Below are 25,105 nucleotides of genomic sequence, written 5' to 3'. Positions count from 1 at the left end.
TAAATGCCATATAAATACTTGATCTATAAAATTCCTGAGGTATGGAAAGTACAGACACAAACGCAAGTAATCTTACCATTTACAGAAACATTTATTACATTATATGGTAGGGAGAGGAAAGATAAGACACCTCTTCATTCTATTTTCTCGTCCCATTTGGTAGTAAGGAAAACATTCAAACAAATTATAAAACCGTATCATCACAACTCACATAGACCGTTGGTAATTGTTTAAAACACGTTCAGGATATTTGAATAATACGTGCTAAAAGTGTCCCATCTTTCCCCACCCTACTATATAGAAATGTAGCTAACATGTAACTGTATAGTCATTTGAACACATAAGCCAACCTTTACCAAAATCCTTGGTCAAATCGCGCGACTCGTCGTAGTAAACCTCACAAATATAGAATATCGAACAATATATTTAACTTGGCAGGTTTATTCTCAAGTACGATGCGCGACCAATCAAACATATCGCACAACGATCCCAAATGGATAGTACTGGATGGTGACATAGATCCGATGTGGATCGAATCCCTTAACACAGTGATGGACGATAACAGGGTAATGATGTCAAGTTTAAACACTTTGTTATTAACATATATTGCGTTGCATATATTTCTGTTTCGTGGTCGCTTCTCAGCAGCCTATAGAAATTTAAAGAATAAATTGAAAAATGCAACATTTCCCATGGATTTTTTTTGTATTATGTTAAACATTATTAAAATAAGTGAGATACCTTTTTAATTTTAAAAACGTCACGGTAAGAATCGCGAAATGGTGAAATGAATATTTAATTCTACAATTTTCGTCCTCAGATGTTGACACTGGCAAGCAATGAACGCATACCTCTCACAAACTCAATGAGGTTGCTTTTTGAAATCTATCATCTACGTTCAGCAACACCTGCTACTGTATCTCGTGCCGGAATCCTCTATGTTAACCCACAAGATCTTGGCTGGAATCCGTACGTGCCTTATTGTTATAATTATAATGCAGTGTAGCGCTCATGTTTAAGACCTAGATCGTATAGTACTATGAGATAAGATGGATATCGTTAGCACCTAAATCCCATATTTCCTAATCGTTTTATAAAAATTAACAACCCTGTTTTGAAGTAGATGAGATACGGTTATTCAATTCTGTAAATATTCTTTGTTTACTACCAAATGGGACAAGAAAAAAGAATGAAAACACCACACCCTATACTATATGACGTGCTCTCAAAACATGAATTGGCGAAGGCGTTGTTAATACGGCGTATTCTTTTAGGCCTGTAACAAGTTGGATCGACACACGCAGTATTCAATCCGAACGTGCTAACTTGACAATTCTGTTCGATAAATACGTGCCAACCTGCCTGGAAGCAATGAGGAGCCAATTTAAAACGATAACTCCTGTTCCAGATAACACAATGATACAGGTATGGGTCATTTCATTTATAAATGCGGCAAGATTTTATCATTTCATTTATCGTCTTGTTTCGTTATGCTTTACATTTCCCCATCATAACGCATATAGTGAGCCAGTATGAAGAAATGTTTGTCTCATATTTCCAAATACCTACCATAGAGTTAAAGTTAATGACGCAATAATTATAGTAGGTTAGGGAAAGATGGGACACCTTTAACACATATAATAACCGAATATCCTGATCGTGTTTAAAACATTTAACAACGGTCTATGGGAGTCGTAAGAATACGGTTATATAACTCTTTGGGTGCTCTTTGTTACTGCCAAATGAGACAAGAAAACAGAATAAAAAGGTGTCCCATCTATCCCACCCTATTATATCTACACTTCGTTCGAGTTGACTCACAGCCTGACCGAATTAAGTCTCTAAGTGTAAGATTTTAAGTTTTTAAATGATGTTGCGTACTTTTCACTCAGATGTTGTGTTACTTGCTCGAGTGCCTTATAACTCCCGAGGCCGTTCCGGCCGATTCCCCTCGTGAATTATATGAACTCTACTTCGTCTTTGCTGCAGTATGGGCCTTCGGTGGAGCGACGATGCAGGACCAGGTACAGTACTTATCTTTGGAGCCTATTTTACCGTAAAAGGTGCGTCGTATTTTTGCCATTTTTTAATGAATGGATGTAACTTTTCAATCCGCGAGCGGCGGAGCAACGACAGGGGCTATAACACAGGCCCGGTTTTTTACACCTATGTTTGTTTAGGTTCTACCACACATGTTTTTAGATGTTCCACAACTTTTTACATGTTTCCTCGTTTTTTTAAAAAAAATGATTTACCTAGAATGCTTGTTAGAGCACGTTGTACAAAACTTTGGCATACACATGTTTAATCTACTTTATGATACTAGAAAGCCCAAATGAGATTTAAACCGAACTGACCAAGCTATGGCATACAGTTAACAGACCACAGAGTAGAATTCAGCCGCTGGTGGGTCAAGGAATTCAAGCACATCAAGTTCCCATCCTCTGGCACCGTGTTTGACTTCTGCATTGACGCATCGACCAGAAAATTTGTCCCGTGGAGCGAACGGGTCGCAAAATTCGAAATGGACCCGGACGTCCCAATTCAGGTTCGTTTATTTTATTAACTACCCGCTGCGCTAACGTAATTGCAATGCAATGAACCGTATTGCCGGTTAGTACAGTACCCGCGGACGAAACGTTTGTTCTATTGATTTAACGAGAGAATCAAAGATTGATTGTGTCGGTTTTGTTTTATTTTAAAGGTAGTAGTTAATAAACGTAATTAAAAATTAGTTACTTATACGCAGAGTTGATTTTTTAATCTAAGTCGCCTTATGTGTCTACATGTTTTAAATTTAACTAATTTAAGGAAAAAGTTTCATTGTTACGTTTACAATATATGCGAAGCCTCACTCGACTTGTATAAATGACATTGCGCAGTTTTCAGTTGCATAATATATGATTTCATTCTTTCCCACCTATTACAGTCTATTCTTGTCCACACAATGGAAACAACTCGGATCCGATATTTCGTTGATCTTCTTATTGAACGAGGCCGACCAGTGATGCTGGTTGGGAACGCGGGATGCGGGAAGAGTCTCCTCGTATCGGACACACTTCGGAGGTTGACGGATAATCACATCGTGGCCAGCGTACCGTTTAACTATTACACAACTCCCGCTATGCTGCAACGTGAGTTCACTGTTAAATAACCGCTGTATTGTTTACTTTTACAAGTTGTGTTGGATTAATAACAAACGAGTCTGTGGAACTACTTTTACGTAACCCATTTAACAAAAATTATTAGTGAAATGTAGATTTTAAACCTAACATACAATAATCTCAGTATTAAGTTGAAACAAATGGGAATAGCATTTTGTTTGCTGTTACCATTTTAGAAAATGCTGTAACATTATGGTTGTCGAATTTACCCACGATCACACTAACACTAAAATTGGCTTTTTTATGTAAACTATGGTTATTCTATAGGTTTGCTTGAAAAACATCTTGAGAAGAAAGCTGGAAGAAATTACGGTCCCGTCGGCAATAAGAAGCTTATCTACTTCCTCGATGACGTAAACATGCCTGAAGTAGATACATACGGAACCGTTGGCCCACACACGCTAATCCGGCAGCACATAGACTATGGCCACTGGTAAGCGATTCAGGTTGATTAATTTTGCATTAGATTACTGATACCTCTGTTTAGAGGCTCACGTTTGGGCGTGAGTCCGAAATAGGCAGCTAGTTGATATTTATTTGTTTGACCAGCGGCTTTGCTGATATCGAAAGTTAATAGTAAAAATAATTCTTCGTGTTTGCATCTTGTAATTAAATTCTATGACTGACCCGTATTTTCATTAACCAGTCAAAAAGTCATATGCGAATGTAGCAGCAATCGAAATATGTTACACATATGGTTGCTACATTTTTGTTTCTGTTGACTTGTATTCAAATAAAGTGCAATACCATAATTTTTGGTATTCCTGTTGGTGTAATTTGGTATTCCTGTCTACAGGTACGACCGCAACAAACTTGCATTGAAGGATATACATAGTACTCAGTATGTGGCTTGTATGAACCCAACCGCTGGTAGTTTTACCATCAATCCTCGACTACAGGTTCGTATCCTTATGTTGTAAGGTAGTAGGTGCCGAGTATGATCAGGTATTAGTATAGTAGAGTGCGGGAAGATGGGACACCGTAAGCACATAATGTTGAAATATTCTAATCGTGTTTTAAGCAATTAACAATGGTCTATGGGAGTCGTGAGGATATGGTTTTGAAAAGTCTTTGTATGTTCTTTGTTTACTACCAATTAGGACGAGAAAACGGAATGGAAGGTGTCCCATCTTCCCCATCATACTATATATTAATTTTTACAATCAAGCGAGTAAAAATTATAAGCTTTGCTTGTTTTTTAATCAAACATTTTCATTTTTCTCTAGAGACACTTCTGCGTGTTTGCCGTCAACTTTCCGTCGACTGAGGCGTTAGAGAGCATCTACAGCAGCATACTAGGGTGGCATTTCTCTGGTGGTTCAGGTAAGACCTATAACACTAAACGTTTGTAGCAATTTGTCAGTTTTGGAAATGAAATTGCTTTTTTGTCATAGAAAGTTTATGTCACAAAACGAATAGGTTAATAAGGAAAAAAACAAGTTTCGAGAGAAAACACTAGAGTTAAGCGTGAAAGAGGTGTTTTGCGAAGATAGTGTACAAATATCAAGCGTGTCAAAAGCATTTCAAAGCGTGTCAAACGCGTGTTAGAGTACGTGGTAATTTAGGTATTGGGTCTTAAAAAATTCGCTTTGATGATAAAGGCACACGTGTTTTTTTTCTTCGCGCAAAATTTATTACCAAATCTCGAAACCATTTTCTTCGGACGGTACAATACTCGTTTGCGTCTTTCAACACCCAAATCGAAATCCACAACGACGCATTGCAAACAAACCACGTTCTAGAAGAGACTAGGTTTGTTTGGAACTGGAACTTAGACGTGGAAAAAAATCTGAAGGACTGAATACTTGTGTAAAAATGCTGTTAGAAAATTCGATTTTATAGCAACTGTACCTGGGACAAATATGCTTCTTGGTATGGAACTGTATTAACAGTTTTTGCTGTTGTTATTATTATTGCTATTGTTGTTGCTGTTATTGTTATTGTTGTAAATGTTGTTATTGTACATGCGAGGACGGTAATGCGCATTAGGGTTCACTGGATGGTTTTGAAATTGTCCATTTTTACGATAAAAACTGTTGTATCTGTAAGGTCTCTGATTGCCTATCATATGGGCTTGTTGGTTCATCCAACCATTTGGTGGAAAATGCTTTTCTTGAGAGAATCGCTTTCGGTGGCCCCTGGTTTGTGGACTAGGAGTCCGTCTTCTTTTAGGCGGGGATGGATAGTCATTTACGGGTCCAGCACCTGGCGTTTTAAGCAAACCATCATTGATAAGTTGTGAACAGTCGTTCTCCATTACTTCAGGAGAGCGTAACGCTTCATTTTGACCACTGTCTTCATTTCCCAGTATCTTAATCTGCTCCCTTGACATTCTTCTAGTATTTACCCGATTGCTTGTTGAGGTAACCGTTCGAGGATCTTCCGTTTTACCGTAGGGAGTCGATTTTTTCAAACCCTTCAGGTACGCATTCATAACACGTTTATCTGCTGGTGAAGGCACTTTAGGAGAAACAAGTTCATCCGAACTTGATTTGTCATCACTTGGTTGTTTCGTACAAGATCCGTCACTTTTCTGCTGTTCCGTACTGTTTCTGTTTTCTTTGAGTTCTTTTGTTAAATCGTCTTCCACCTGAATACTTGCACGATGGAACATCCACTTACCTTGCTTCCTTACATAAGAAAGCACCCTTCTATCAAATTCAATGACACGTTCCACACTTTGTGCTCGCAACTTGGTTACAAGTTTTATCAGATGACCTGTATAGCGAGTGAGAAGTTCCTTTATTACACGATAAGACCCTTTGCATGAGCCAATGCAATCCTTGAGTAGGGCCAAGTGTCCTCGAATGTATGTCAGAGCACTTGTAGGTTTCACATCAAAGCCAAGGTACACTGACATAGAAAGGTTACGAACTCTGCTCTGTAGGCCATCAAGTACAAGACCAAGGTCACTTTCAGTAGGGGGTCGACTTGTCTCTGCAGAGCTAACAGATCTTCCGGCTGCACGTTTTGCTGACTTTTCCGCCTCCGCGCCGCTGAACCTGCGTTTAGACTTTGTATTGGTGTCTGAACCTTCACTCGATTTTGATCTCACTTTCTTTTGCGGTGATGTCGTTTCTTCGTTTAAATCTTCAGGACCTACCTCAGATGTCGTAATAAACAAAGCAGGTTCACCATTCTCTGTAGAACTTTCATTGCCATTTGTAGTTTTCAAACTCCCAGTTGTTTGTGTTGCTGCTGTTGTCTGATCGATTTTAGTTTGCGTTGCTAGGGACAACGAACATGCTGGTCTGGTTTGAGTTTCAACGGTTGCAGAAGAAACTCCTGAGGTTTGAATTGCGAAAGAAGTTGATTGAGCTTTTCCAGTCTGGGTTGTTCTCGTCGTAGTAACCGCACCGGTCGTTTGTACTGCACTAGTCATCATTGTTGGCTTTGGCCTTCAGCCTCTCAATTTTTTGCTGAACTCGCCTAGTTTGGGTTGTAGTATCTGCAGTAACAACACTTGCAGTTTGTACTGAAGTCGACATCGTTCTTGGCTTTGGCTTCTCAATTTGCTGTTTAGGCGCCAAACAAACAGACTGGTAAGCTCTCCTGAATGCGTCTGCGGTAATAGTGACGATTCCACCTGTTTGAACAGGGCTCTTGTCCTTCATTTCAGGTTGAATTAACAAGTACGTACTTTCCGACAAGCGAAGTATAATATCAGCCATAGTTTGCGAACTACCTTCCATATCTTCAAGTGGCTGACAACCCTACCTCCTTATTGCAACCCTACTTCCACGATTTTCTTTTGGCAAGTGTAAGCATGCTTGTGTACACTCGCTATTTATGTGCAGCCGTGCCGTCGCCCTTTTTCTCACGCCGCAAACCTTTTTTCGAATGTGAAATCTGGTCGTCAATCTCGCTGCGCTTGCAGAGGTGACTGTATAGTCGTGTAGTGGCTACAATGTATGCAATTAATGACCTGAAGCGGTCCACTTGCGCCTTCCTGCACGGTACAACAAAACGTCCTATAACCTGCAACATTAAAGTGCACCGTCGCCTCTTGAAAAACACGTGGCTGTACTTTAAAATTCCGATTTGGAAGTGCGTAACAATTATTAGTTCACCAATTAGACGAAACCACGAAATCCTTCGTGGAATTATCCGGTACAACGTGCAGACTGGTATGCATTGTGTGGTATTGGATTTAAATCAGTCGGCACTCAAGGATGCCACATTCTAATAAATCATGATGATAAATTACGCGCCAAAAGCGTCATTGCATAAAGGCAGTTGTACGACAACAAAATTTCGTCATATTACCCTCATTATGTTGTCATAACCAAGAATGCCATTGAAGTATTTCAGAGTGAATCTATGTTCACTTATTGTGGACAATTTGGGTAACGTGAATCTCGAGTAAGTGGCCATCAGTATAGCATGAGTTCAAATCTAACGACTTTAAAAAAGCAAATAAAAGAGACGGTCAAAAATTGACCACATTCCTAAAGATATAGTGACCCTCGGGCGTTGTCCGGTCGTAGTAACAGTAAGAACTTGGCCCCGAATAAAATTTTACGAACACTCGGATGAATAGAACCTTATAATACGTTAATCAAATATCCAAGGTTAAACGTAAGCATTAATGGAAATTTTTTAGTTACTCGTTAGTTACGTAATAAGGTACAAAACAAATGCATGTCTTTGCATGGTGCAACAAATATACACGTTGACCCGTTAAACCGAAGGGAAAACGATTTAAACAGTTCCATCCCGCGATGACGCAAACGCACATTGTACCAGCCACCATGGGTCATGTTTCGAACACAAGGTTCCTATAGGGATATATGGTTAGCCGATAAGAAAATTTTATCCGACTATGTTTTCAAACATAATTGTTGTGTTATATTTTACGCTTTTAAGAAAAATAGCCAGTTTGTTAAACGATTTAACCTAAGCTAATTGAAAATACAAAACACGTTAGGCCGTAGGGATATATGAGTGCAGCCGTTCGGCGAGGCACGCAAGCGGTCCAGGAATTTTGCCAAAGTTGACCCATTTTGCATTAAGCGAAACTTTTAACGAGTTTCTGTACAAGAATTCTAAACTCTATTTTTTTGTACTTTTATATCTTTCATGCCACATATTATATTTTATTTTGCATAGTCTTAAAGGCATTACAAATACAGGTTATGCTTTTCCCCCGAACGTGTCAAAGAATGTGGACAGTGTTGTTCGTGCCGCTGTCCATCTACACCAGCGAGTTACAGCAACGTTTCTGCCAACAGCGATTAAGTTTCACTACATTTTCAATCTTCGTGATCTATCTAACGTATTTCAAGTAAGTTTCCAAGAAATCTGCCTTTCGGATCGAATGTAACTTATTTTATCCTCGCGAAACATTAGTTGCGAAGCCTTTAAATGTTAGTGCTCGAGTTTTAGAATTGTGCAGGTATAATTAAAGATATTTAATGCATTTTGAAAACAGTTACGAAATTTGGTCAACTACTTGAATTGCATAAAGCTTCATCCTTTTGTGAAACAACCGACTTAAGAAAATCCACACGGGAAACAACCACCGGATAATAAACACCACGTGATCGCTCGAATTTCAGTTAACACCACTAACAAAATTGTTCCCGTTAGTTTGTTTCTCATTACAAACGCACTCGAATGTATCGGTTAGAAAGTGCGGATCTTGTAAACGACGCCCCAAGCGTGTACATCTTAAGCCTTAACGGATACGCCATTTTAAACTCTCATTTTCTACCCAGGGTCTTTTGTTTGCAACACCCGAATGCCTTAAGTCGCAAATTGACGTCATTCGACTTTGGTTGCACGAGTCGGCGCGCGTCTACGGCGACAAGATGGTGGAAGTGAAAGACTCGGCTGCTTTTGATAAATTGCTTGCTGATTCCATGCGGAGAGTATTTGAAGTGAGTAGCCCATGTTTCCGTATAACCCGTAAGCGACTCCACATCCTTTGCACCGTATGGTCCGATACCACCATATGTAGTCTTTTACCAGCTGGGCGGAGCAATATTCGTTTGTGTCCTGTTTAAACTCGTTTGACCTGATGTGGTTGAGTATTTTACTTTACCAGAAATCCAAGCAAAACATAACGCATAATTGGGCATAAATAAGAAGTTTATACAACGTCAATTGTCATACAGTAAATTTCCATACTAAATAGGTCTTTATCGAAAAAGGTGTTACAGACAAAATATTTATTCAAGTTATGTATCATCTGCTATATTAAGCATGCTATGTACTTTATGTTAAGGTATGTACTCTTCACACATAACTTAACTCATATTCACTCTCAACGAGGAGTTATGTAAACTTGATTTAGCACTTTATTTGTTTTTGTGCTTTACTATGTCAATATAAGCCCCGTTTATGGTCGAGCATTACGTTATTACGGGAAAGTGAACAGTCTTGTATGGTGTAATCAAACCTTGAATATAAAATACAAAAATTGGGTCCTCGTTTTCGTATCCTGCGAAGGTATATAATTATTACTGTTCCAAACCATTGTTCTTGAATAAAGGATCCAACACTCTTGTCACAATAGCGCGCTGTCCCGTCTACATATTATACAATTGAATGAAACAGCGAAAATTGCCACCTTAGAATAAAAAAGAAAGTCCTGCGACAAAAGTGAATGAACATGGCAGACATTTTTAAGATTTAACCAACGGAAGTTAATACAATGTTTTTAATTATTAGGGCAATGATGAGTTTCACGATCGACTGTTGGCCAAACCAAATATATTTTGCCACTTTTCCGAAGGCATTGGCGAACCGAAGTAAGTCGTTAATTAATAGTTTCCTGTTTTCCCGACTCGACTGTTTCGTATTTCGTTTTGTACTGCCCAGTATGCTTTAGACCAGTACATTTAGTTTGTGGTCCTGTCATAGGCTTTGTATGTTCCATTAGGTTCCAGTTCAAGCATCATTACAAACAACCTCTCACACTGTAAGTGGGAAATATTTATTAAAACTCCGATACTTGATATGCCCTTCAGATAGTGACCACTGCGGAATTAAAACGTGTCACAACTTAGGCAAACGTGTCGAACTTAAGCCTATTTCTAATAATAAACCAACTGCACAGGCTCGATGTATGTATGATATGTATAGTAGGGTGGGGAGAAATGAGACACCCTTTTATTCTATTCTTCGTCCCATTTAAAAACGTACATTCAAAGAATTATAAAACCTTAACTTTACGACTCCCATAGACCGTTGTTAATTGTTTAAAACCCGATCACAATGTTTGTATATACTATATGTGCCAAAGGTGTCGGACGTCTTTCCCCTTTCTCTTATATACATTCCGAAGTGCATTAGTAATGAATCGGGTGCATCCCATCACATATTTAATTCATTTTATGCAGATATATGCCGGTAAAGAAGTGGGACTCGTTGCAGCATACACTTGAGGAAGCTCTGGAAAGCCACAACGAAGTATTACCGGTCATGGACCTGGTATTGTTTGAAGATGCGATCATGCACATGTACGTTATATGCAATAAATTAATTTCATTTTCAAGTTTTTAATGGATGAAGGTAAAACAATAAGAGCACCCAGTAACTTAAAATCACATTAAACTTATGATTTGGTTCCTCCGGAATAGAAACCTTGTTTTTTTTATTAAATTGACGTTTTGTGTGGCATGTGACACAAGTTCATGATAGTGGTAATATTATACATTTTAACTATTTCTCTTGGCACTCGTAGTTGTCGTATTAACCGAATCCTGGAGTCACCACGTGGCAACGCGCTATTGGTCGGCGTTGGTGGGAGTGGCAAGCAGAGTCTTTCACGATTGGCCGCTTATATCTCCGGACTAGACGTATTCCAACTTACCTTGAAGAAAGGATACAGTATGCAGGATTTGAAGGTATGATTGGCGTGGTTTTACTTGCAAATTTAAAATAACCTCTCCCTTTCTGAAAAAAACATTAAATGTCCGTTTTGGACATGAAATGCCTATAATTGAAAGGATCCTTTTCCTCACCGAAATTAGATTTTAAATTCACTTCGATTCGTTTTATACAGAGCGATCTGGTGAACCTGTATACACGAACCGGTGTGAAATGCATCGGCACAGTATTCCTTATGACGGACGCTCACGTTCCGGATGAACGATTCCTAGTTCTTATCAACGATCACCTTGCAATGGGTAGCTTGAACTTTTCTTTATTTTAGATATGCGACTACATGTCCATGAGTTTGCACCCGGGATCTCGTGGTAAAATGCAATTTACTTTATCCTAGAATTACAGAATACATATGTGCCTTCCTTAAGTAAACGTATCGCTACCGACTGTGATATTTGAAAATATTTTTAGACACGCTTAAAACCAAATGCGGTCATGTCCGATCATGGACGACCAATTACTGATTGGTTTACATTCAACTTTAAACTTTGCCCTTGCTACACGATGTTGCATTGTTAGTTCCCGAAAGCTATGACGATGTATACTTATGGATTAAATGTTAAATAGCGGAAACAGCAACAGCACCTTTAATGGAATATTTAATAATAGTTTGATTGTAACTGCCCATATAGACATAACCTACGTGTATGGAAAAGCTTGCACGTTTTCAGTTGCCGTACGGCCGTTCTTTCTACGTTCGCGTTAAATTGGTTCTTCCGGTTGGCAAGTTCACTTTGAGTTCATTTATTCCTTGAGTAGGCCTATACCATGAGAAGGGATTTTTACACCACGATAAGCCATTACCGCCGAGTTGGTCGTTTCTGTTATTTATCAATGTCAATCATGAATCGAAGCGTTTTGTCTAGATCTCACACTGGCGCACTCGCTACAGCGCGTAGTAATTAAAAGCTATTAATCAATGGCATGATTTATGAAACTGGACGCCCGTGTTATAACGAGTGTCGTTGTTAGTCTAAAGACAAAAAGAGTGTTCACTCATTTAATGATAACAACATGCTACAGTTAAAATAAACGTCACCTTACATAAAGGCGAAATATCGGACTTGTTTACTGAAGAAGAGACCGAAGATATTATCAACGGAGTGAGGAATGAAGTGAGAGCACAAGGATTGTTCGATTCGAGAGAAAACTGTTGGAAGTTTTTCTTGGATAGAGTTCGAAACCAATTAAAGGTGATTATCGCTTTTTCCACCATATGCCTTTAACATTATACCACAAATGTTTTTTGGCTATTACTGAATGTAGGAATGCGTTGAGCGAGTTTTAGCTTTCGTTTTAATTTAAGTCCAGTGCATTTGTTTCAACAGTCACGTTATAAAAAATCAAATTAACAAGAGAGCAGGGTCTTAATAAACGAGCACATTCTATTAATAAATGAATAGTGAATAATGAATATATTGTACAATTTCAGGACTATGTGTTGTATTGCCAACTTAAACTTGTCAATATTGTCAGCGCTTAAATATGTCGTCAATTAATCGCCAATGATGCGGTTTTAAATCTGAACGTTTTTTTGGGCCACTGCTTGACAAAATTATTTTTGTTTATACTATTCCATTCTCGCCGTGTTACAGTCATTTTTTTAATTTACTTACATACAATTATTCTGTGTATATGATGACCAATAATTTCCTTCCTAGATTGTATTATGTTTTTCCCCTGTTGGGTCCACACTCCGTGTTCGAGCAAGAAAATTTCCTGCTCTTGTAAATTGTTGCTCAATCGATTGGTTCCATGGTTGGCCACACGAGGCGTTGGTGAGTGTTAGTCGAAGATTTGTCTCCGAGATTGAAGAAATTTCTTTAACAGAAGAAGGTAAGTGTGTGGAAATTGAAATTAACTTTATATATAATGTTATATATTGTTCAATTTTTAGACAAGGCCTTTTTAAATTGTTATTGGCATGTCTAGGAGTGGCCCTTGGTTGATGTTGTGTTAAACTTTATTTATCTCGCAACATTTATTACACTAACATATGTTCTATAGTTTTAGTCATACAAGAAATGTAGTGTTGCTTTTTGGATATAATTTCGAGTTTTTCATATACCTGAGAAAAAATAGCACAAAATATGTTTTCCCCTAACTTTCATTTAGTTAAATCTTTACTGTATACATTTATTCCCGGTGTGTTGTTTTGCAGAATCCAAGGTTGAAGAAGAGGACACAGTCATTGATAGCATTGCAAAATTTATGGCCTTTGCTCATGAGTCTGTGAATGAAGTTGGTCTGCAGTACAAACACAATGAGCGGCGGTAATAAAACATTTCTATATCTTTTGTATTATAAAGAGATTGTTTTAAATAATTGGTTGTTGTTTTTTTCTAGTTTCAATTACACAACACCAAAAAGCTTCCTGGAACAGATTGATTTGTATAAACATCTCATCAAACACACAACCACAGAACTAAATATGAAAATGGATCGCCTTGAAAATGGTCTTCTTAAACTACAAAACACATCTGAGCAGGTATTGAACTAAAAAGCTAATCCCATAAATTGCTCTTTAGGTATAAACTTTTGTCTTAAATATTTCTCATATAGTGTTGGCATCTGACAAGACACAGATTAATAAATTTACAAATAAAATGGGATATTTATAATATATTAAACCATAGTTGGGATGCTAACTTTCATAAAGAAAATGATTTTAGAACTCTGAATTTCAGTTTCAGTTTCATTTTTTTTAAGGTTGATGATCTGAAAGCTAAATTAGCAGCACAAGAAGTTGAGTTAAAATCAAGAAGTGAAACGACTGAAAAACTTCTTTCTAATGTTGGGCAACAAACTGAGAAAGTTGGATCGGAGAAAGAGGTGGCTGATGAAGAAGAGAAAAAGGTAATGTATTAATTGCCAATAGCATAGACCGGGAATAAAGCATTTGCCCTACAATCATATGGCACTAGGTTTTTAAACTCTAAGCTGCTGCTATTTTGTAGTTGACGTTGTGCTAGTCCTTTGTTAGGAAATTGCTCTTACCCAGTGGAATGTAGAATATACAGTGAAACACATGCAGCGACAAGCTGCATGAAATAGCATACCTCTGGTATAAGTTTTTAAAACTATCTTACCATGTTTATTATTGCTTACCATATTTTCTACAGGTTGCTGTAAAAGCTACAGCTGTGGCTGAAACCCAACAGCAGTGCGAGGAGGAACTTGTAAAAGCAGAGCCAGCACTGCTTGCAGCCACCGAGGCACTTAATACACTAAACAGAAACAATCTGATGGAACTCAAGTCGTTTGCTACTCCTCCACCAGCAGTAAGCAATGTCACTGCAGCTGTGATGTGTCTTTGTGCTCCAGATGGAAAGATTCCCAAAGACAAAACATGGAGAGCTTCCAAAGCATTTATGGGCAGGGTATGTTGATGGTTTATTGCAATCGTATTGTTATTTTTCAGTTCAACCTCTACCTGCAAATCACCATCAAATTTTGAATAGCCAGACATTCAATAACACATTGTGTTAAACAATACTAAATATTATGAAAAACATTAATACAAAGACTGAGAAAACTATGACCAGATTACTTTGTCCACCATGTCATAAATTTCTATATATTCCATATGGGTGCGGCCCTTCTTTGAGGGTGAGGTCCTATTTCACACTAAAGACTTAAATTAAAGTTACCCCATGACAGAGATAACATAATGTCACCTTTCCCATGCATATTGTGTTTAAGAATTGTATTAATTTGTTATTCTGAAATGCAGGTTGAGCAGTTTCTTGATTCCCTGATCAATTATGACAAGGAACATATTCATGAAAATTGTTTGAAGGCCACTCGACAATATATGGATGATCCTGATTTTAATCCGGATAATATTCGAACAAAATCATTCGCAGCTGCTGGTCTTTGTGCCTGGGTTATTAATATAGTTAGATGGTAAGATTTATGCAATACTGATGTGTGTAACAGCTTTGCTTTTTAAAAATGATACTGTCACACATGATGTAAATCTAAAGCTGTTGAGTTTTCGACATCCTGCTCTGGTCGCCTGCATAGGTGAAATGAGAAAGAATTTACCTTGATAAAGGCAACTTGAATAGGTTATTAAAACATGGTTATATAAAATAAACTGTGATTTAAGGTTACAGGCTTGTTTGACCTAAGGTAAGTTGTGGTGTTTGGGAATATTTGTATTTTGAGCATTGCTAAATCCACCAAACACCATTTGTAGCTAAAAGTCATAGCTAGTAATTTTTTTTACATGGAAATTATATTTTTTTTTATGTTTTAAGGTATGATGTCTACTGTGATGTCGAACCGAAAAGGCAAGCTTTAGCAGCAGCCAATCATGAGCTTGCATCTGCACAAACAAAGTTATCAGCAATCCGCTCCAAAATTTCTGGACTGGATCATGACTTGGGAGAACTCACAAAACAATTTGAAGAGGCAACTGCTGAAAAGATACGTTGCAGTAATGAGGTCGCTAACACTGCTAAGACAATTACATTGGCTAACAGGTAGGTCCAAAACTTTCACTTTTGTAAAACAGCATCTAATTTTTTATTTAGATATTATTTTTGGCGAACTTTTCACGTTGAATTAGTGTTTCAATTTAATGTTAAATTATGTGACTGACAATACAGATTTTCACTTGTATTAGGATTGGGAAAATTAATTTTACGTATGATTTCCCCCAAGTGTTGATGCTAAAAGTAACATGTAGCTTTTTACCATAGGCTTGTAAAGGGACTTCAGAGTGAAAAAGTTCGTTGGTCAGCATCAGTTAGGTCACTACAGACAAAGAAAGAAACTTTAAGTGGTGATGTTCTTCTAACTGCAGCATTTGTTTCATATCTTGGATATTTCACAAAATCTTACAGACTGGAACTTCTAAACAAGCAGTGGTTGCCTTTCCTTAATCGACAGAAGTTTAAAATCCCTCTGACCGAAGGTAGAAAGATATGATGTGGTTTTAAACCATTTCTCGCTTTTTTAGGATAATTTTTTAAATGTCTAGATTTTAGAAAGCAAATATTCTTGGCAGCTGGGTATTAAATAACACTAAAAATACAATTTTTGCGCTAAAATTTTCTTGTTTTACAGTTTTTTATTGTTTTTTTTTTTAATTTTATACAGCCAAGTCTGGTTTCTGTTGTAGTTGTTTCCAAGTTGCCATTTTCCAAGTTGCCATTCTAATTTTTGCCCACAGGTTTGGATCCGATAGATTTGTTGGTGGATGACGCTACAATCGCATCTTGGAATAATGAAAGTCTTCCATCTGACCGGATGTCATCTGAGAATGCTGCCATATTATCCCAATGTAAACGATGGCCACTCATTGTGGATCCCCAGCTTCAGGTAGGAGATATTCCATGCAAAACAACTTTTTGTCTTTTTTCTTGGTGTAATATTTCAAATTGTTTTATACCAAATGGTAGAACATATGACGGTCTTCCACCTGTACACCGATTGGTTGTAAATAAAGACAATTTATAAGTTATGTGTTTAGGGAGTGAAATGGATCAAGGGACATTTTGGAGAAGATTTAAAAACTGTACAAATGGGTCATAAAGGTTACCTGGATGTCATTGAACGAAGTGTGTCTGAAGGTAAGTTCAAATGTTCAAAAACATGGAATTGTATTTTGTATCAGCCAAGAAGATATTTACACTTAGCCCTGACAGACCAACCCTAAGTCTCCATAAAAACATCACTAGCACAGAAAGACATTGAAGTCTCAATGTTTTTATCTTTATTACCTAAGGTGGAAAGGTCCTTATAGAAAATATAAGTGAATCAATTGATCCTGTACTTCAACCTCTTCTTGGAAGAAACACGATAAAGAAGGGAAAGTACATCAAGATTGGGGAAAAGGAGGTGGAATACCACCCAGAATTCAAGTACAACTACCTCTTTTTTTTGTGACCACAGCCTTACCTTTAATTTTATTTTTAATACACATTTTTGTGACTACAACCTTACCTTTTGTGACCACAACCTTACCTTTAATTTTATTGTTAATATAAAGTTTTCTAAAAAGGGTGTTAGAATGTCATTACTGTAAAGTTAAATTGCCGAAAATGCTTTAGATCGCTTCTTTTTTTAGTGTGTATGTATTCCTATTTATAACCATTATATTTCAAACGTGTTTTTATTTACCATGCTAGCTTAAAATATAAAACAACACGTGTTTTTCAGACTTATTTTGCAAACCAAGTTGGCAAACCCACATTACAAGCCAGAGATGCAAGCTCAGACCACTCTTATCAACTTCACAGTTACAAGGGATGGTTTGGAAGATCAACTGCTTGCTAATGTTGTGAGCATGGAAAGACCTGACCTTGAACAACTGAAGGTAAATTAGATATGAATGAAATGTTAATTTTTGTAGAATTATTTGTTATAACTTGTATAACTTTTTTGTTTTATTTTTTCAGTCAGGCGTTACTGACAGTTTATTTTTATTGATATAAACGAATAGTTTTTATCCAGGTTGATCTGACCAAACAACAGAATGATTTCAAGATAACGTTGAAAAAATTGGAAGACAACCTCTTGAGTCGACTCTCTGCTGCAGAAGGCAATTTCCTCGGAGATACGGAACTTGTGGAGAACCTTGAGCATACAAAGAGAACATCAGAAGAGATTGAAGTAAGTTAATCGTAGATGTAATGCATTTAATCCGTATGCTAAGTTTATTTTATGAATTTAAAATACGTACATTTCTGGGCAAAATATACATTATTTTCCAAAACTGTAACTTAAAGACAAAATATGCACTTCATGATAAAATTTAAAATGTAATTTCAATTTTATAGCAATATAGCAAGTTCTACATAGCAATATATATCTAGTTATAATGTAAGTTAAGGGACAGGATTTTTAAAATGGCCAATAAAATGAAACCGGTTATTTTTAGGTGAAAGTTGTTGAAGCAAAGCAAAATGAAATTAAAATCAATGAAGCAAGAGAGCATTACAGATCTGTAGCAGCACGTGCTTCTCTGCTTTACTTTATACTCAATGATCTTCATAAAATCAACCCGATATATCAGTTTTCACTCAAGGTATAATACTGAAAAGTGTTGATTTTTAGAACCACCTATATTTTATGTGTATATTAAAGTTGTTGATAAAATTGGGAAAATTTATTAAACAATATTATCCTTTGAATCAGCACTGTAAAATTAGTGAACTATTTTAAAGTGTTTTAAATTTGAATCTGTTTTGTGCCAATACCTCATATAGGCTACAGTTATATTTTAGTTTTCATATTTTAGTATTATACACTGTAATTTTGCTGCAATAACTCTATAGTTATCCAAAAAATGATAACCTAAAAATGATCATCAAAGTGTACCATTTTCCAAATTTGCATGTTCACATTGGTATACAGGCTTTCAAAGGAGTTTTCATTCGATCAATTGAACTCACTGAAAAGTTTGATGATGTTGATGAGAGAGTGAGGTGTTTGATTGACAGCGTAACGTATGAAACTTTTGCTTACACCAGTCGTGGATTGTTTGAAAAGGACAAACTCATCTTCACAAGTTTGGTAATTCAATTGTTGTTTTTATTTCTAATGTGTTTGCTGACATTGTTTCCTTTTTAAAAACACAAAAATATTCTTCTTTTTAGTTAAATACAAAAAGCTCCATTTTAAATCATAACATTCCTTTTAAAAAATTAAAAAAATATTATTTTTTTTTTATTAATCATGATATTCCTTTTTTTAAATTTTAAATCATAAGATTCCTTTCTTTTTAAATTTAAATCGAACTCCCTAAGTATTTAAACTGTAACCACCAATCAAAAAGTATGATACTTAGCCATTTAATACCTTTTACAAAAAGTAAGATAAATAATTTTCGTTATATACTTTCAAGGTTGCTTTTCAAGTCCTACAGATGCGAGGTGATATTGATTCAAAAGATCTAGAAATTTTACTTCGCTTTCCAACTAGTCAACCAATGACCAGCCCAGTAGATTTCCTAACTAACCAGGTAAATAAATAAATCATATTTGCAGATCTCTCTTCACTGCTAAAAATGGTAAAAATAAAAAAAAAACAATACAAAGACCAGTGTGTTTAAAAATGTATCTATCCATTTACTTTCAATAAAAGGCAACTCACATTTTAAGCTTTTGCTAAATTTTCTGTCAAATATTTTCTACCCATCCACAGTAAACTTCAATTTTATTAATTTTTACCAAAAACATCAGGCATGGGGTGTGATCAAAGCGATGTCACTCCTTGATGAATTTCTAAATCTGGATCGAGATATTGAAGGTTCTCCAAAGAGATGGAAGAAACTTGTTGACAGCGAGGCCCCAGAAAAGGAGAAGCTGCCACAGGAGTGGAAGAACAAACCCATCATCCAGCAGCTTTGTATCCTCCGGACTTTAAGGCCTGATAGAATGACTTATGCTCTCAGGTAGGGAGTAATAGGCATTCTGAGATTCCTATGCCATGCTTCACTTTAAAGCTCCTTTAATGTAAAATAAATTGTTTTCAGAAAAAGTTTATTCCACATACAATTCCAAAAAAAGATTAATTTTGATTTGATTGTTTTACATAGTGGGACTTAATATGCAATAATTTTCAGATCATGTATTAAATATTGTTTATGTACAAATGTTACATTATGCTGTCTATCTTCAGGGGTTTTATTGAAGTTCAACTTGGTGGAAAATACGTTGAAAACCGAGCAATTGAAATCAAGAAGACATTTGATGAAAGTTCGCAATCAATTCCCATCTTCTTTGTGCTGTCTCCGGGAGTGGATCCCTTGAAAAATGTTGAAGCTCTCGGTATGTTTAGTTATTGTAGAACTGGTTCTTAATATAAAATTTAAAATGTATTTTTAAAAATCCGTATGTTTTTGGTTTTTAATATTGTGCTAAATTTAAAAGTGCTTACTTTCAATATATTTATGGAAAATACTGCTCCTTTTTAAAATACCTCTCCTCTGGTTGTTTTTAATTTGGCAATTTACTTTTTAGGTAAAAAACTTGGTTACTCAAATGAAGAGAAGAACTTCCACAGCGTGTCTCTTGGACAGGGACAAGAAGTGGTTGCTGAAGAAGCACTTGGTGTCGCTGCAGAGCACGGCCATTGGGTTATCCTACAGAATGTCCATCTAGTTGGTAAGTGTCCTTAATGTAAGAAGTATTTGAACTATTCCTTGCAATGCGTTCAGTCTTTTTTAAAATGTTGTCTCTGAACGCTTATTTTGCCCAGTGCATTAGAGGGAGGAGCTTTAAATTTAAAAAAAAAAAACTATTTTTAGAGAAGAAACAGCTAAAAAAACACAAAAAAATTACGACAGCTCATCAAATCTTACTTTCTGTGCAGCAAAATGGCTTCCGCGGCTTGACCATTTAATGGAGACAAATGCAGAAACAGCTCACCCCGACTACAGAGTGTTCATCAGTGCAGAACCACCCCCAACACCTGACATGCATGTCATACCACAAGGAATACTTGAAAATGCCATCAAAATAACAAACGAACCACCCACGGGAATGCTTGCGAACTTACATTCTGCTTTGGATAATTTTACCCAGGTGTGTGCATTGCCTGCTATACTAATGCTTTCCAGCTCTTTTCAGCTACAACTGTTTTCTTGGCAATTTATCCTGCGGCTACTATTAAAATATTTACGGAAAATGAGCAATTTCTTCAAAATGGGTGTTAAACGCAGTAAATTTTTTGGAATGCATTGCAGCTCACTTGCATATGTTGTGCAACTCGTTCACAGTACACTAAAGTATTTTTTTTGGGGGGTGCAATTATCTAGTTTTATTTTACTTACTAGGACACACTTGAGATGTGCGTTAGAGAAAGTGAGTTCAAGTCCATCTTGTTCTCATTATGTTACTTTCACTCGGCTGTTGCTGAAAGAAGAAAGTTTGGACCTCAGGTAAGAAGATGGCCTGTGTTTCACAAAAATGACATCCCTTACAAAATCAGGGTTGATATTTCTGTCCCAAATGTATTTAATATATTTTTAGTTTTTAGACTAAAACTGATTTTTTTTAAGTTTATTTTTTTAAACGTAAATTTTTATTTTAAGATTTGTTTAATTTGATTTATTTTATTGACTTGGCTGCTCTGTATCATTCACAATCTGTCTTCCTTTTCAGGGTTGGAATCGTTCATATCCTTTCAACACTGGAGATCTCACCATCTCAGTCAACGTGCTTTACAACTATCTTGAAGTCAATCCTAAGGTAAGATTAAAAACACAATTTTTGGGGGGCTTAATAAATAATTTAAGTTTTTTGACGTACCTGACAGTTACATTTAGTCAAAATCTCAACTTTTAACATCCATTACAGTTACTTTTTGAATTAAATTTTCTTGCTTTCAACAATTTTGCATCGTACACTTTGATGAATGCTACTTTCTGTTGTTATTTATTTCCAATCTGGTTCAGGTTCCATGGACAGATCTGCGTTACTTGTTTGGTGAGATAATGTATGGAGGTCACATCACTGATGATTGGGATAGAAGACTTTGCAAAACTTACCTTGAAGTGTACATGGACCAAGAACAAGTAAATGATAATATCACAATGTATTTAAACAACTTTCTGATTTGGGAATCCATGTAGAAATCAGTAAAAATAATTTAAAAATTAAGAAAATCATTAATTAAAAAATTATTTAATATATTTTCTCAGATTTGTTTCTTGAAATATATTATGTGATATTGTTTTACCCTATATCAAATAATAGTTTTGGTAAAAATTACAATTTTTACACAGTTGGATTCAGAGTTATTCTTGAGCCCAGGATTTCCTGTTCCACCAAACCTGCATTACAAGGGATATCACCAATATGTGGATGAGATGTTACCGCCTGAGAGTCCTGTCCTCTATGGCTTGCATCCCAATGCTGAAGTTGGCATCCTCACCGTGACTTCGGATCATCTCTTCCGGACCGTGCTGGAACTGCAGCCTCGGGAGGGGTCACATGGTGGAGATAGAGGGTCAAGCATGGAAGAAATGGTGAAGTCCTCGTTGGACGACATTTTGGAAAAACTTCCAGAAGAGTTTGCTATGGCTGAGATCACAGCTAAAACACTAGAGAGGACTCCATATATCCTTGTCTGCTTCCAAGAGTGTGAACGAATGAACAACCTCATTCGAGAGATCAGGTGTGAACAGACTTAACAATTTTTTAATAAATTTTGAAATATATGTTTTGCCACTTTAAAGCTGCAGTATGAAAATTTTACTCAAGAAGATTTATGTTCAACATTAACGATCTGTCATTTTGTTCAGTTCAAATTGTCCAACTACATCAACACCACCCTTACCTAATTAATTTAGTTGCTTTACTAATAAATAACCTATATATCATACCCTTTTCAGGCGGTCACTAAAAGAACTTGACCTTGGCTTAAAAGGAGAACTTACGATCAGTGCAGAGATGGAACAAATACAAAACGCTTTATTTCTTGATAAAGTTCCAACATCATGGTCTAAGATATCTTACCCGTCTCTTTACTCACTTGGTTTGTGGTAAGTTTATTTGTAATATAGTTTTAACGATTCGTGTATTTGTGCAAAGTTTTTTTAAGTGTTACACAATCCAAAAATGGATAATACCATATTGTTTTTAGTGTTACACAATCTAAAAATGAATAATTCCATATTGTTTTCAGTGTTACACAATCCAAAAATGGATAATACCATATTGTTTTCAGTGTTACACAATCTAAAAATGAATAATTCCATATTGTTTTCAGTGTTACACAATCCAAAAATGGATAATCCCCATAGCAAGATAAGCCCATAATAATTAGCAAAATCTCTTTGCAAAACCAACACAAATATATTTCAACATAAAATCTGTACAAAATTTATTACAGGTACTCAGATGTGTTGGTTAGGTGTAGGGAGTTGGATACATGGACACATGATCTCATTCTGCCTGCTGTAGTGTGGCTGGGTGGCCTCTTCAACCCACAGTCATTCCTTACTGCAGTGATGCAGGTAATTGTGTTTTTATGAATGTCAGTTATTTAGCCCGGTTTGAACTTGTAACATGAAGGATTTATTTCATACCATTTATGCTTTCGTATGAAAAATCCAATAAGCAGCTCTGTAGTTGTTGGTCTTTTTAGTTATATTTCTTGATTCACTTTTTACGCAAAACCATATTAAAAAAATATTTGGGTTCTATTCTAAGTGTTGAGATTCTATAACAGTGTGCTAGGAAATTTGGTTGTAGATCAGAGTTGGCCCATAAAACTTGTTGGGTTAAGCCATTAAATTTCAGATTTTGCAGTAAAAATTCATACAGCAAATTAGTAAAAATTTTATTTTTTTAAAACCACGACAAGACCCTTATATCACACACAGTTTTAATTTGAAAATTTTAATTTCATTGATATTTAATTTTATTATTCACAGAGCATGGCTCGTAAGAATGAGTGGCCACTTGACAAGATGGTGCTATCTGTTGACGTCACAAAGAAATCAAAAGATGACTTCAGTCACCCACCACGTGAGGGTGCATATGTACATGGGTTGTTTTTGGAAGGAGCAAAGTGGGACACGCAAACAGGTGAAAAGTTTTCTCCCAATTTTACCTTTTTACAACAAAATAAAGTATTTTCGTAGAAGTACAAATTGAAAACTCAACATATAAGCCCGACTTTAAATCCTATAACAACATGTAACTAAAAATAAAGGCAGCCAATTATCACCAATAAACCTCCAAACACATGACTTTTACCAATGGGTATGTCAATGTTTTGCCACCCTGGGTGTAAAGATGATTATCCAACACCAACCTTGCTGCAGAGTAGTGCATAACCAATGTAAATTAGAACAAGACGTAATCAAATGAAATTCCATGGGATCTTTTGTTAAAACACTCATAACATAAAACCCTAATTTATTTCAATTACTTATCATTATTTCTACAAACTAGGCTTTCTGGCCGAAGCTCGACTTAAAGAACTAACAGCACCAGTTCCGGTTGTGTTCGTCAAAGCTATTCCAGTTGATCGGCAAGAAACGAAGAATATTTACGAATGTCCTCTCTACCGAACCAGAGAGAGGGGTCCAACTTTTATTTGGACTTTCAATTTGAAATCTAAGGAAAATCGCTCTAAGTGGATCTTAGCTGGGGTGGCCCTTTTACTCAGTGTTTGAACATTGTTGTCTCGAGATATATTTTAGCCTCGCTGTTTGCAACAGAAACTTTTAACAATGTGAAATTTTAATAATTTAGTTTTCATTTGTTATTTTACTTTTTAGTAGCCCCACTGTTTGCAACAGAAACTTCCAACAAATCAAGTAGTTGAAAATTATGATTTAATTTTTAAGTAGAATTGTTATTTTTACTAATTTTCGTATCATTTTTGCTGCATTATTAATTATACTGTGCGTTAAACTGAAGCAATTGTAACTGTTTTTATTAGAATTGTATTTTACTTATTATACATTGATTTGCACATTGCATGAAATAAATCACACTCAAATACCTCGGAATTGTGTTACAAAAGTGTTTTTTATAAAAATCCTGTACAAAGCACTTTTACAAAAAGTCTTTTAAAACATTATTTTCCTTTTTTAAACATTTTACAAAAGGTTTTTAGAAAAGTCTTTTATAAAAGTATTTTAAACAAGTATTGTACAAAATTACTTTACAAAAATCGTTAACAAAAGTATTTTACAGAAGTATTTACCGAAATATTTTTCAAAAGTCTTTTACAAGAGTATTTTACAAAAATAATTTACTGAACGCTTAAAAAAGTATTTTACAAAAGTTTGGCCTTTTACAAAACACTTTTACAATATTTTACAATTTTTTTTACAAAATTTCCCTTTTTTTTACAAAATTCTTTAATAGTCTTTTACAAAACACCTTTACAAAAATCTTTTTCAAAAGTATTTTACAAAAATTTTTTTCAATAGTATTTTACATAAGTATTTTACAAAAACATTTTTCAAAAGTATTTTACAAAAGTCTTACACAAAAATATTTTTTTAAATATTTTAAAAAATTAAAGTATTTGACAATAGTCCTTTACAAAATTCTTTTACAAAATATTTTTCAAAGATC

The 25,105-nt window shown here is 35.8% G+C and overlaps 2 protein-coding genes across 2 annotated transcripts in view; one reads left to right on the top strand and one right to left on the bottom strand.

The window, feature by feature from the left end:
• The window catches only part of LOC100178796 (dynein beta chain, ciliary), a 41,775-nt gene extending 17,244 nt beyond the window's left edge, over window positions 1-24,531 (top strand). The window contains exons 45-88 of the mRNA XM_018817536.2: window positions 439-566; window positions 821-969; window positions 1,275-1,425; window positions 1,893-2,024; window positions 2,375-2,548; window positions 2,930-3,134; window positions 3,432-3,597; window positions 3,961-4,063; window positions 4,391-4,487; window positions 8,297-8,448; window positions 8,882-9,043; window positions 9,837-9,916; window positions 10,508-10,627; window positions 10,852-11,014; window positions 11,173-11,296; window positions 12,105-12,247; window positions 12,716-12,890; window positions 13,216-13,327; window positions 13,401-13,542; window positions 13,764-13,910; window positions 14,177-14,434; window positions 14,788-14,960; window positions 15,317-15,541; window positions 15,761-15,975; window positions 16,234-16,382; window positions 16,534-16,633; window positions 16,789-16,924; window positions 17,223-17,379; window positions 17,517-17,675; window positions 17,944-18,090; window positions 18,420-18,578; window positions 18,910-19,026; window positions 19,247-19,458; window positions 19,686-19,834; window positions 20,027-20,170; window positions 20,379-20,590; window positions 20,842-20,946; window positions 21,170-21,256; window positions 21,463-21,582; window positions 21,793-22,184; window positions 22,402-22,551; window positions 22,902-23,025; window positions 23,446-23,599; window positions 23,969-24,531. Of these exons, the coding sequence (XP_018673081.1) occupies window positions 439-566; window positions 821-969; window positions 1,275-1,425; window positions 1,893-2,024; window positions 2,375-2,548; window positions 2,930-3,134; window positions 3,432-3,597; window positions 3,961-4,063; window positions 4,391-4,487; window positions 8,297-8,448; window positions 8,882-9,043; window positions 9,837-9,916; window positions 10,508-10,627; window positions 10,852-11,014; window positions 11,173-11,296; window positions 12,105-12,247; window positions 12,716-12,890; window positions 13,216-13,327; window positions 13,401-13,542; window positions 13,764-13,910; window positions 14,177-14,434; window positions 14,788-14,960; window positions 15,317-15,541; window positions 15,761-15,975; window positions 16,234-16,382; window positions 16,534-16,633; window positions 16,789-16,924; window positions 17,223-17,379; window positions 17,517-17,675; window positions 17,944-18,090; window positions 18,420-18,578; window positions 18,910-19,026; window positions 19,247-19,458; window positions 19,686-19,834; window positions 20,027-20,170; window positions 20,379-20,590; window positions 20,842-20,946; window positions 21,170-21,256; window positions 21,463-21,582; window positions 21,793-22,184; window positions 22,402-22,551; window positions 22,902-23,025; window positions 23,446-23,599; window positions 23,969-24,192 (6,893 nt within the window). The 3' untranslated portion in view covers window positions 24,193-24,531. The remainder of the gene's footprint in view (window positions 1-438; window positions 567-820; window positions 970-1,274; window positions 1,426-1,892; window positions 2,025-2,374; window positions 2,549-2,929; window positions 3,135-3,431; window positions 3,598-3,960; window positions 4,064-4,390; window positions 4,488-8,296; window positions 8,449-8,881; window positions 9,044-9,836; window positions 9,917-10,507; window positions 10,628-10,851; window positions 11,015-11,172; window positions 11,297-12,104; window positions 12,248-12,715; window positions 12,891-13,215; window positions 13,328-13,400; window positions 13,543-13,763; window positions 13,911-14,176; window positions 14,435-14,787; window positions 14,961-15,316; window positions 15,542-15,760; window positions 15,976-16,233; window positions 16,383-16,533; window positions 16,634-16,788; window positions 16,925-17,222; window positions 17,380-17,516; window positions 17,676-17,943; window positions 18,091-18,419; window positions 18,579-18,909; window positions 19,027-19,246; window positions 19,459-19,685; window positions 19,835-20,026; window positions 20,171-20,378; window positions 20,591-20,841; window positions 20,947-21,169; window positions 21,257-21,462; window positions 21,583-21,792; window positions 22,185-22,401; window positions 22,552-22,901; window positions 23,026-23,445; window positions 23,600-23,968) is intronic.
• Window positions 4,546-6,924, bottom strand: LOC101242409 (GATOR complex protein WDR24-like). The gene is made up of 2 exons (XM_004225678.4): window positions 5,016-6,924; window positions 4,546-4,961 (listed from the first exon to the last, which is right to left on the bottom strand). The coding sequence occupies exon 1, from the start codon at window positions 6,547-6,549 to the stop codon at window positions 5,050-5,052; it is 1,500 nt and encodes a 499-aa protein (XP_004225726.1). The 5' UTR covers window positions 6,550-6,924; the 3' UTR covers window positions 4,546-4,961; window positions 5,016-5,049.
• Window positions 24,532-25,105: the final 574 nt, after the last annotated feature.

Source organism: Ciona intestinalis, chromosome 2 (genome assembly GCF_000224145.3).
Source record: "Ciona intestinalis chromosome 2, KH, whole genome shotgun sequence".
NCBI classification, from domain to species: domain Eukaryota; kingdom Metazoa; phylum Chordata; class Ascidiacea; order Phlebobranchia; family Cionidae; genus Ciona; species Ciona intestinalis.
The sequence above is the reverse complement of the archived record's forward strand: the minus strand, read 5'-3'. Positions and strand labels throughout refer to the sequence as shown.

What these genes read in the sequence shown, in the direction of transcription:
- LOC101242409 (XM_004225678.4), bottom strand. Translation starts at nt 6,549, where the DNA reads ATGATGACTAGTGCAGTACAAACGACCGGTGCGGTTACTACGACGAGA.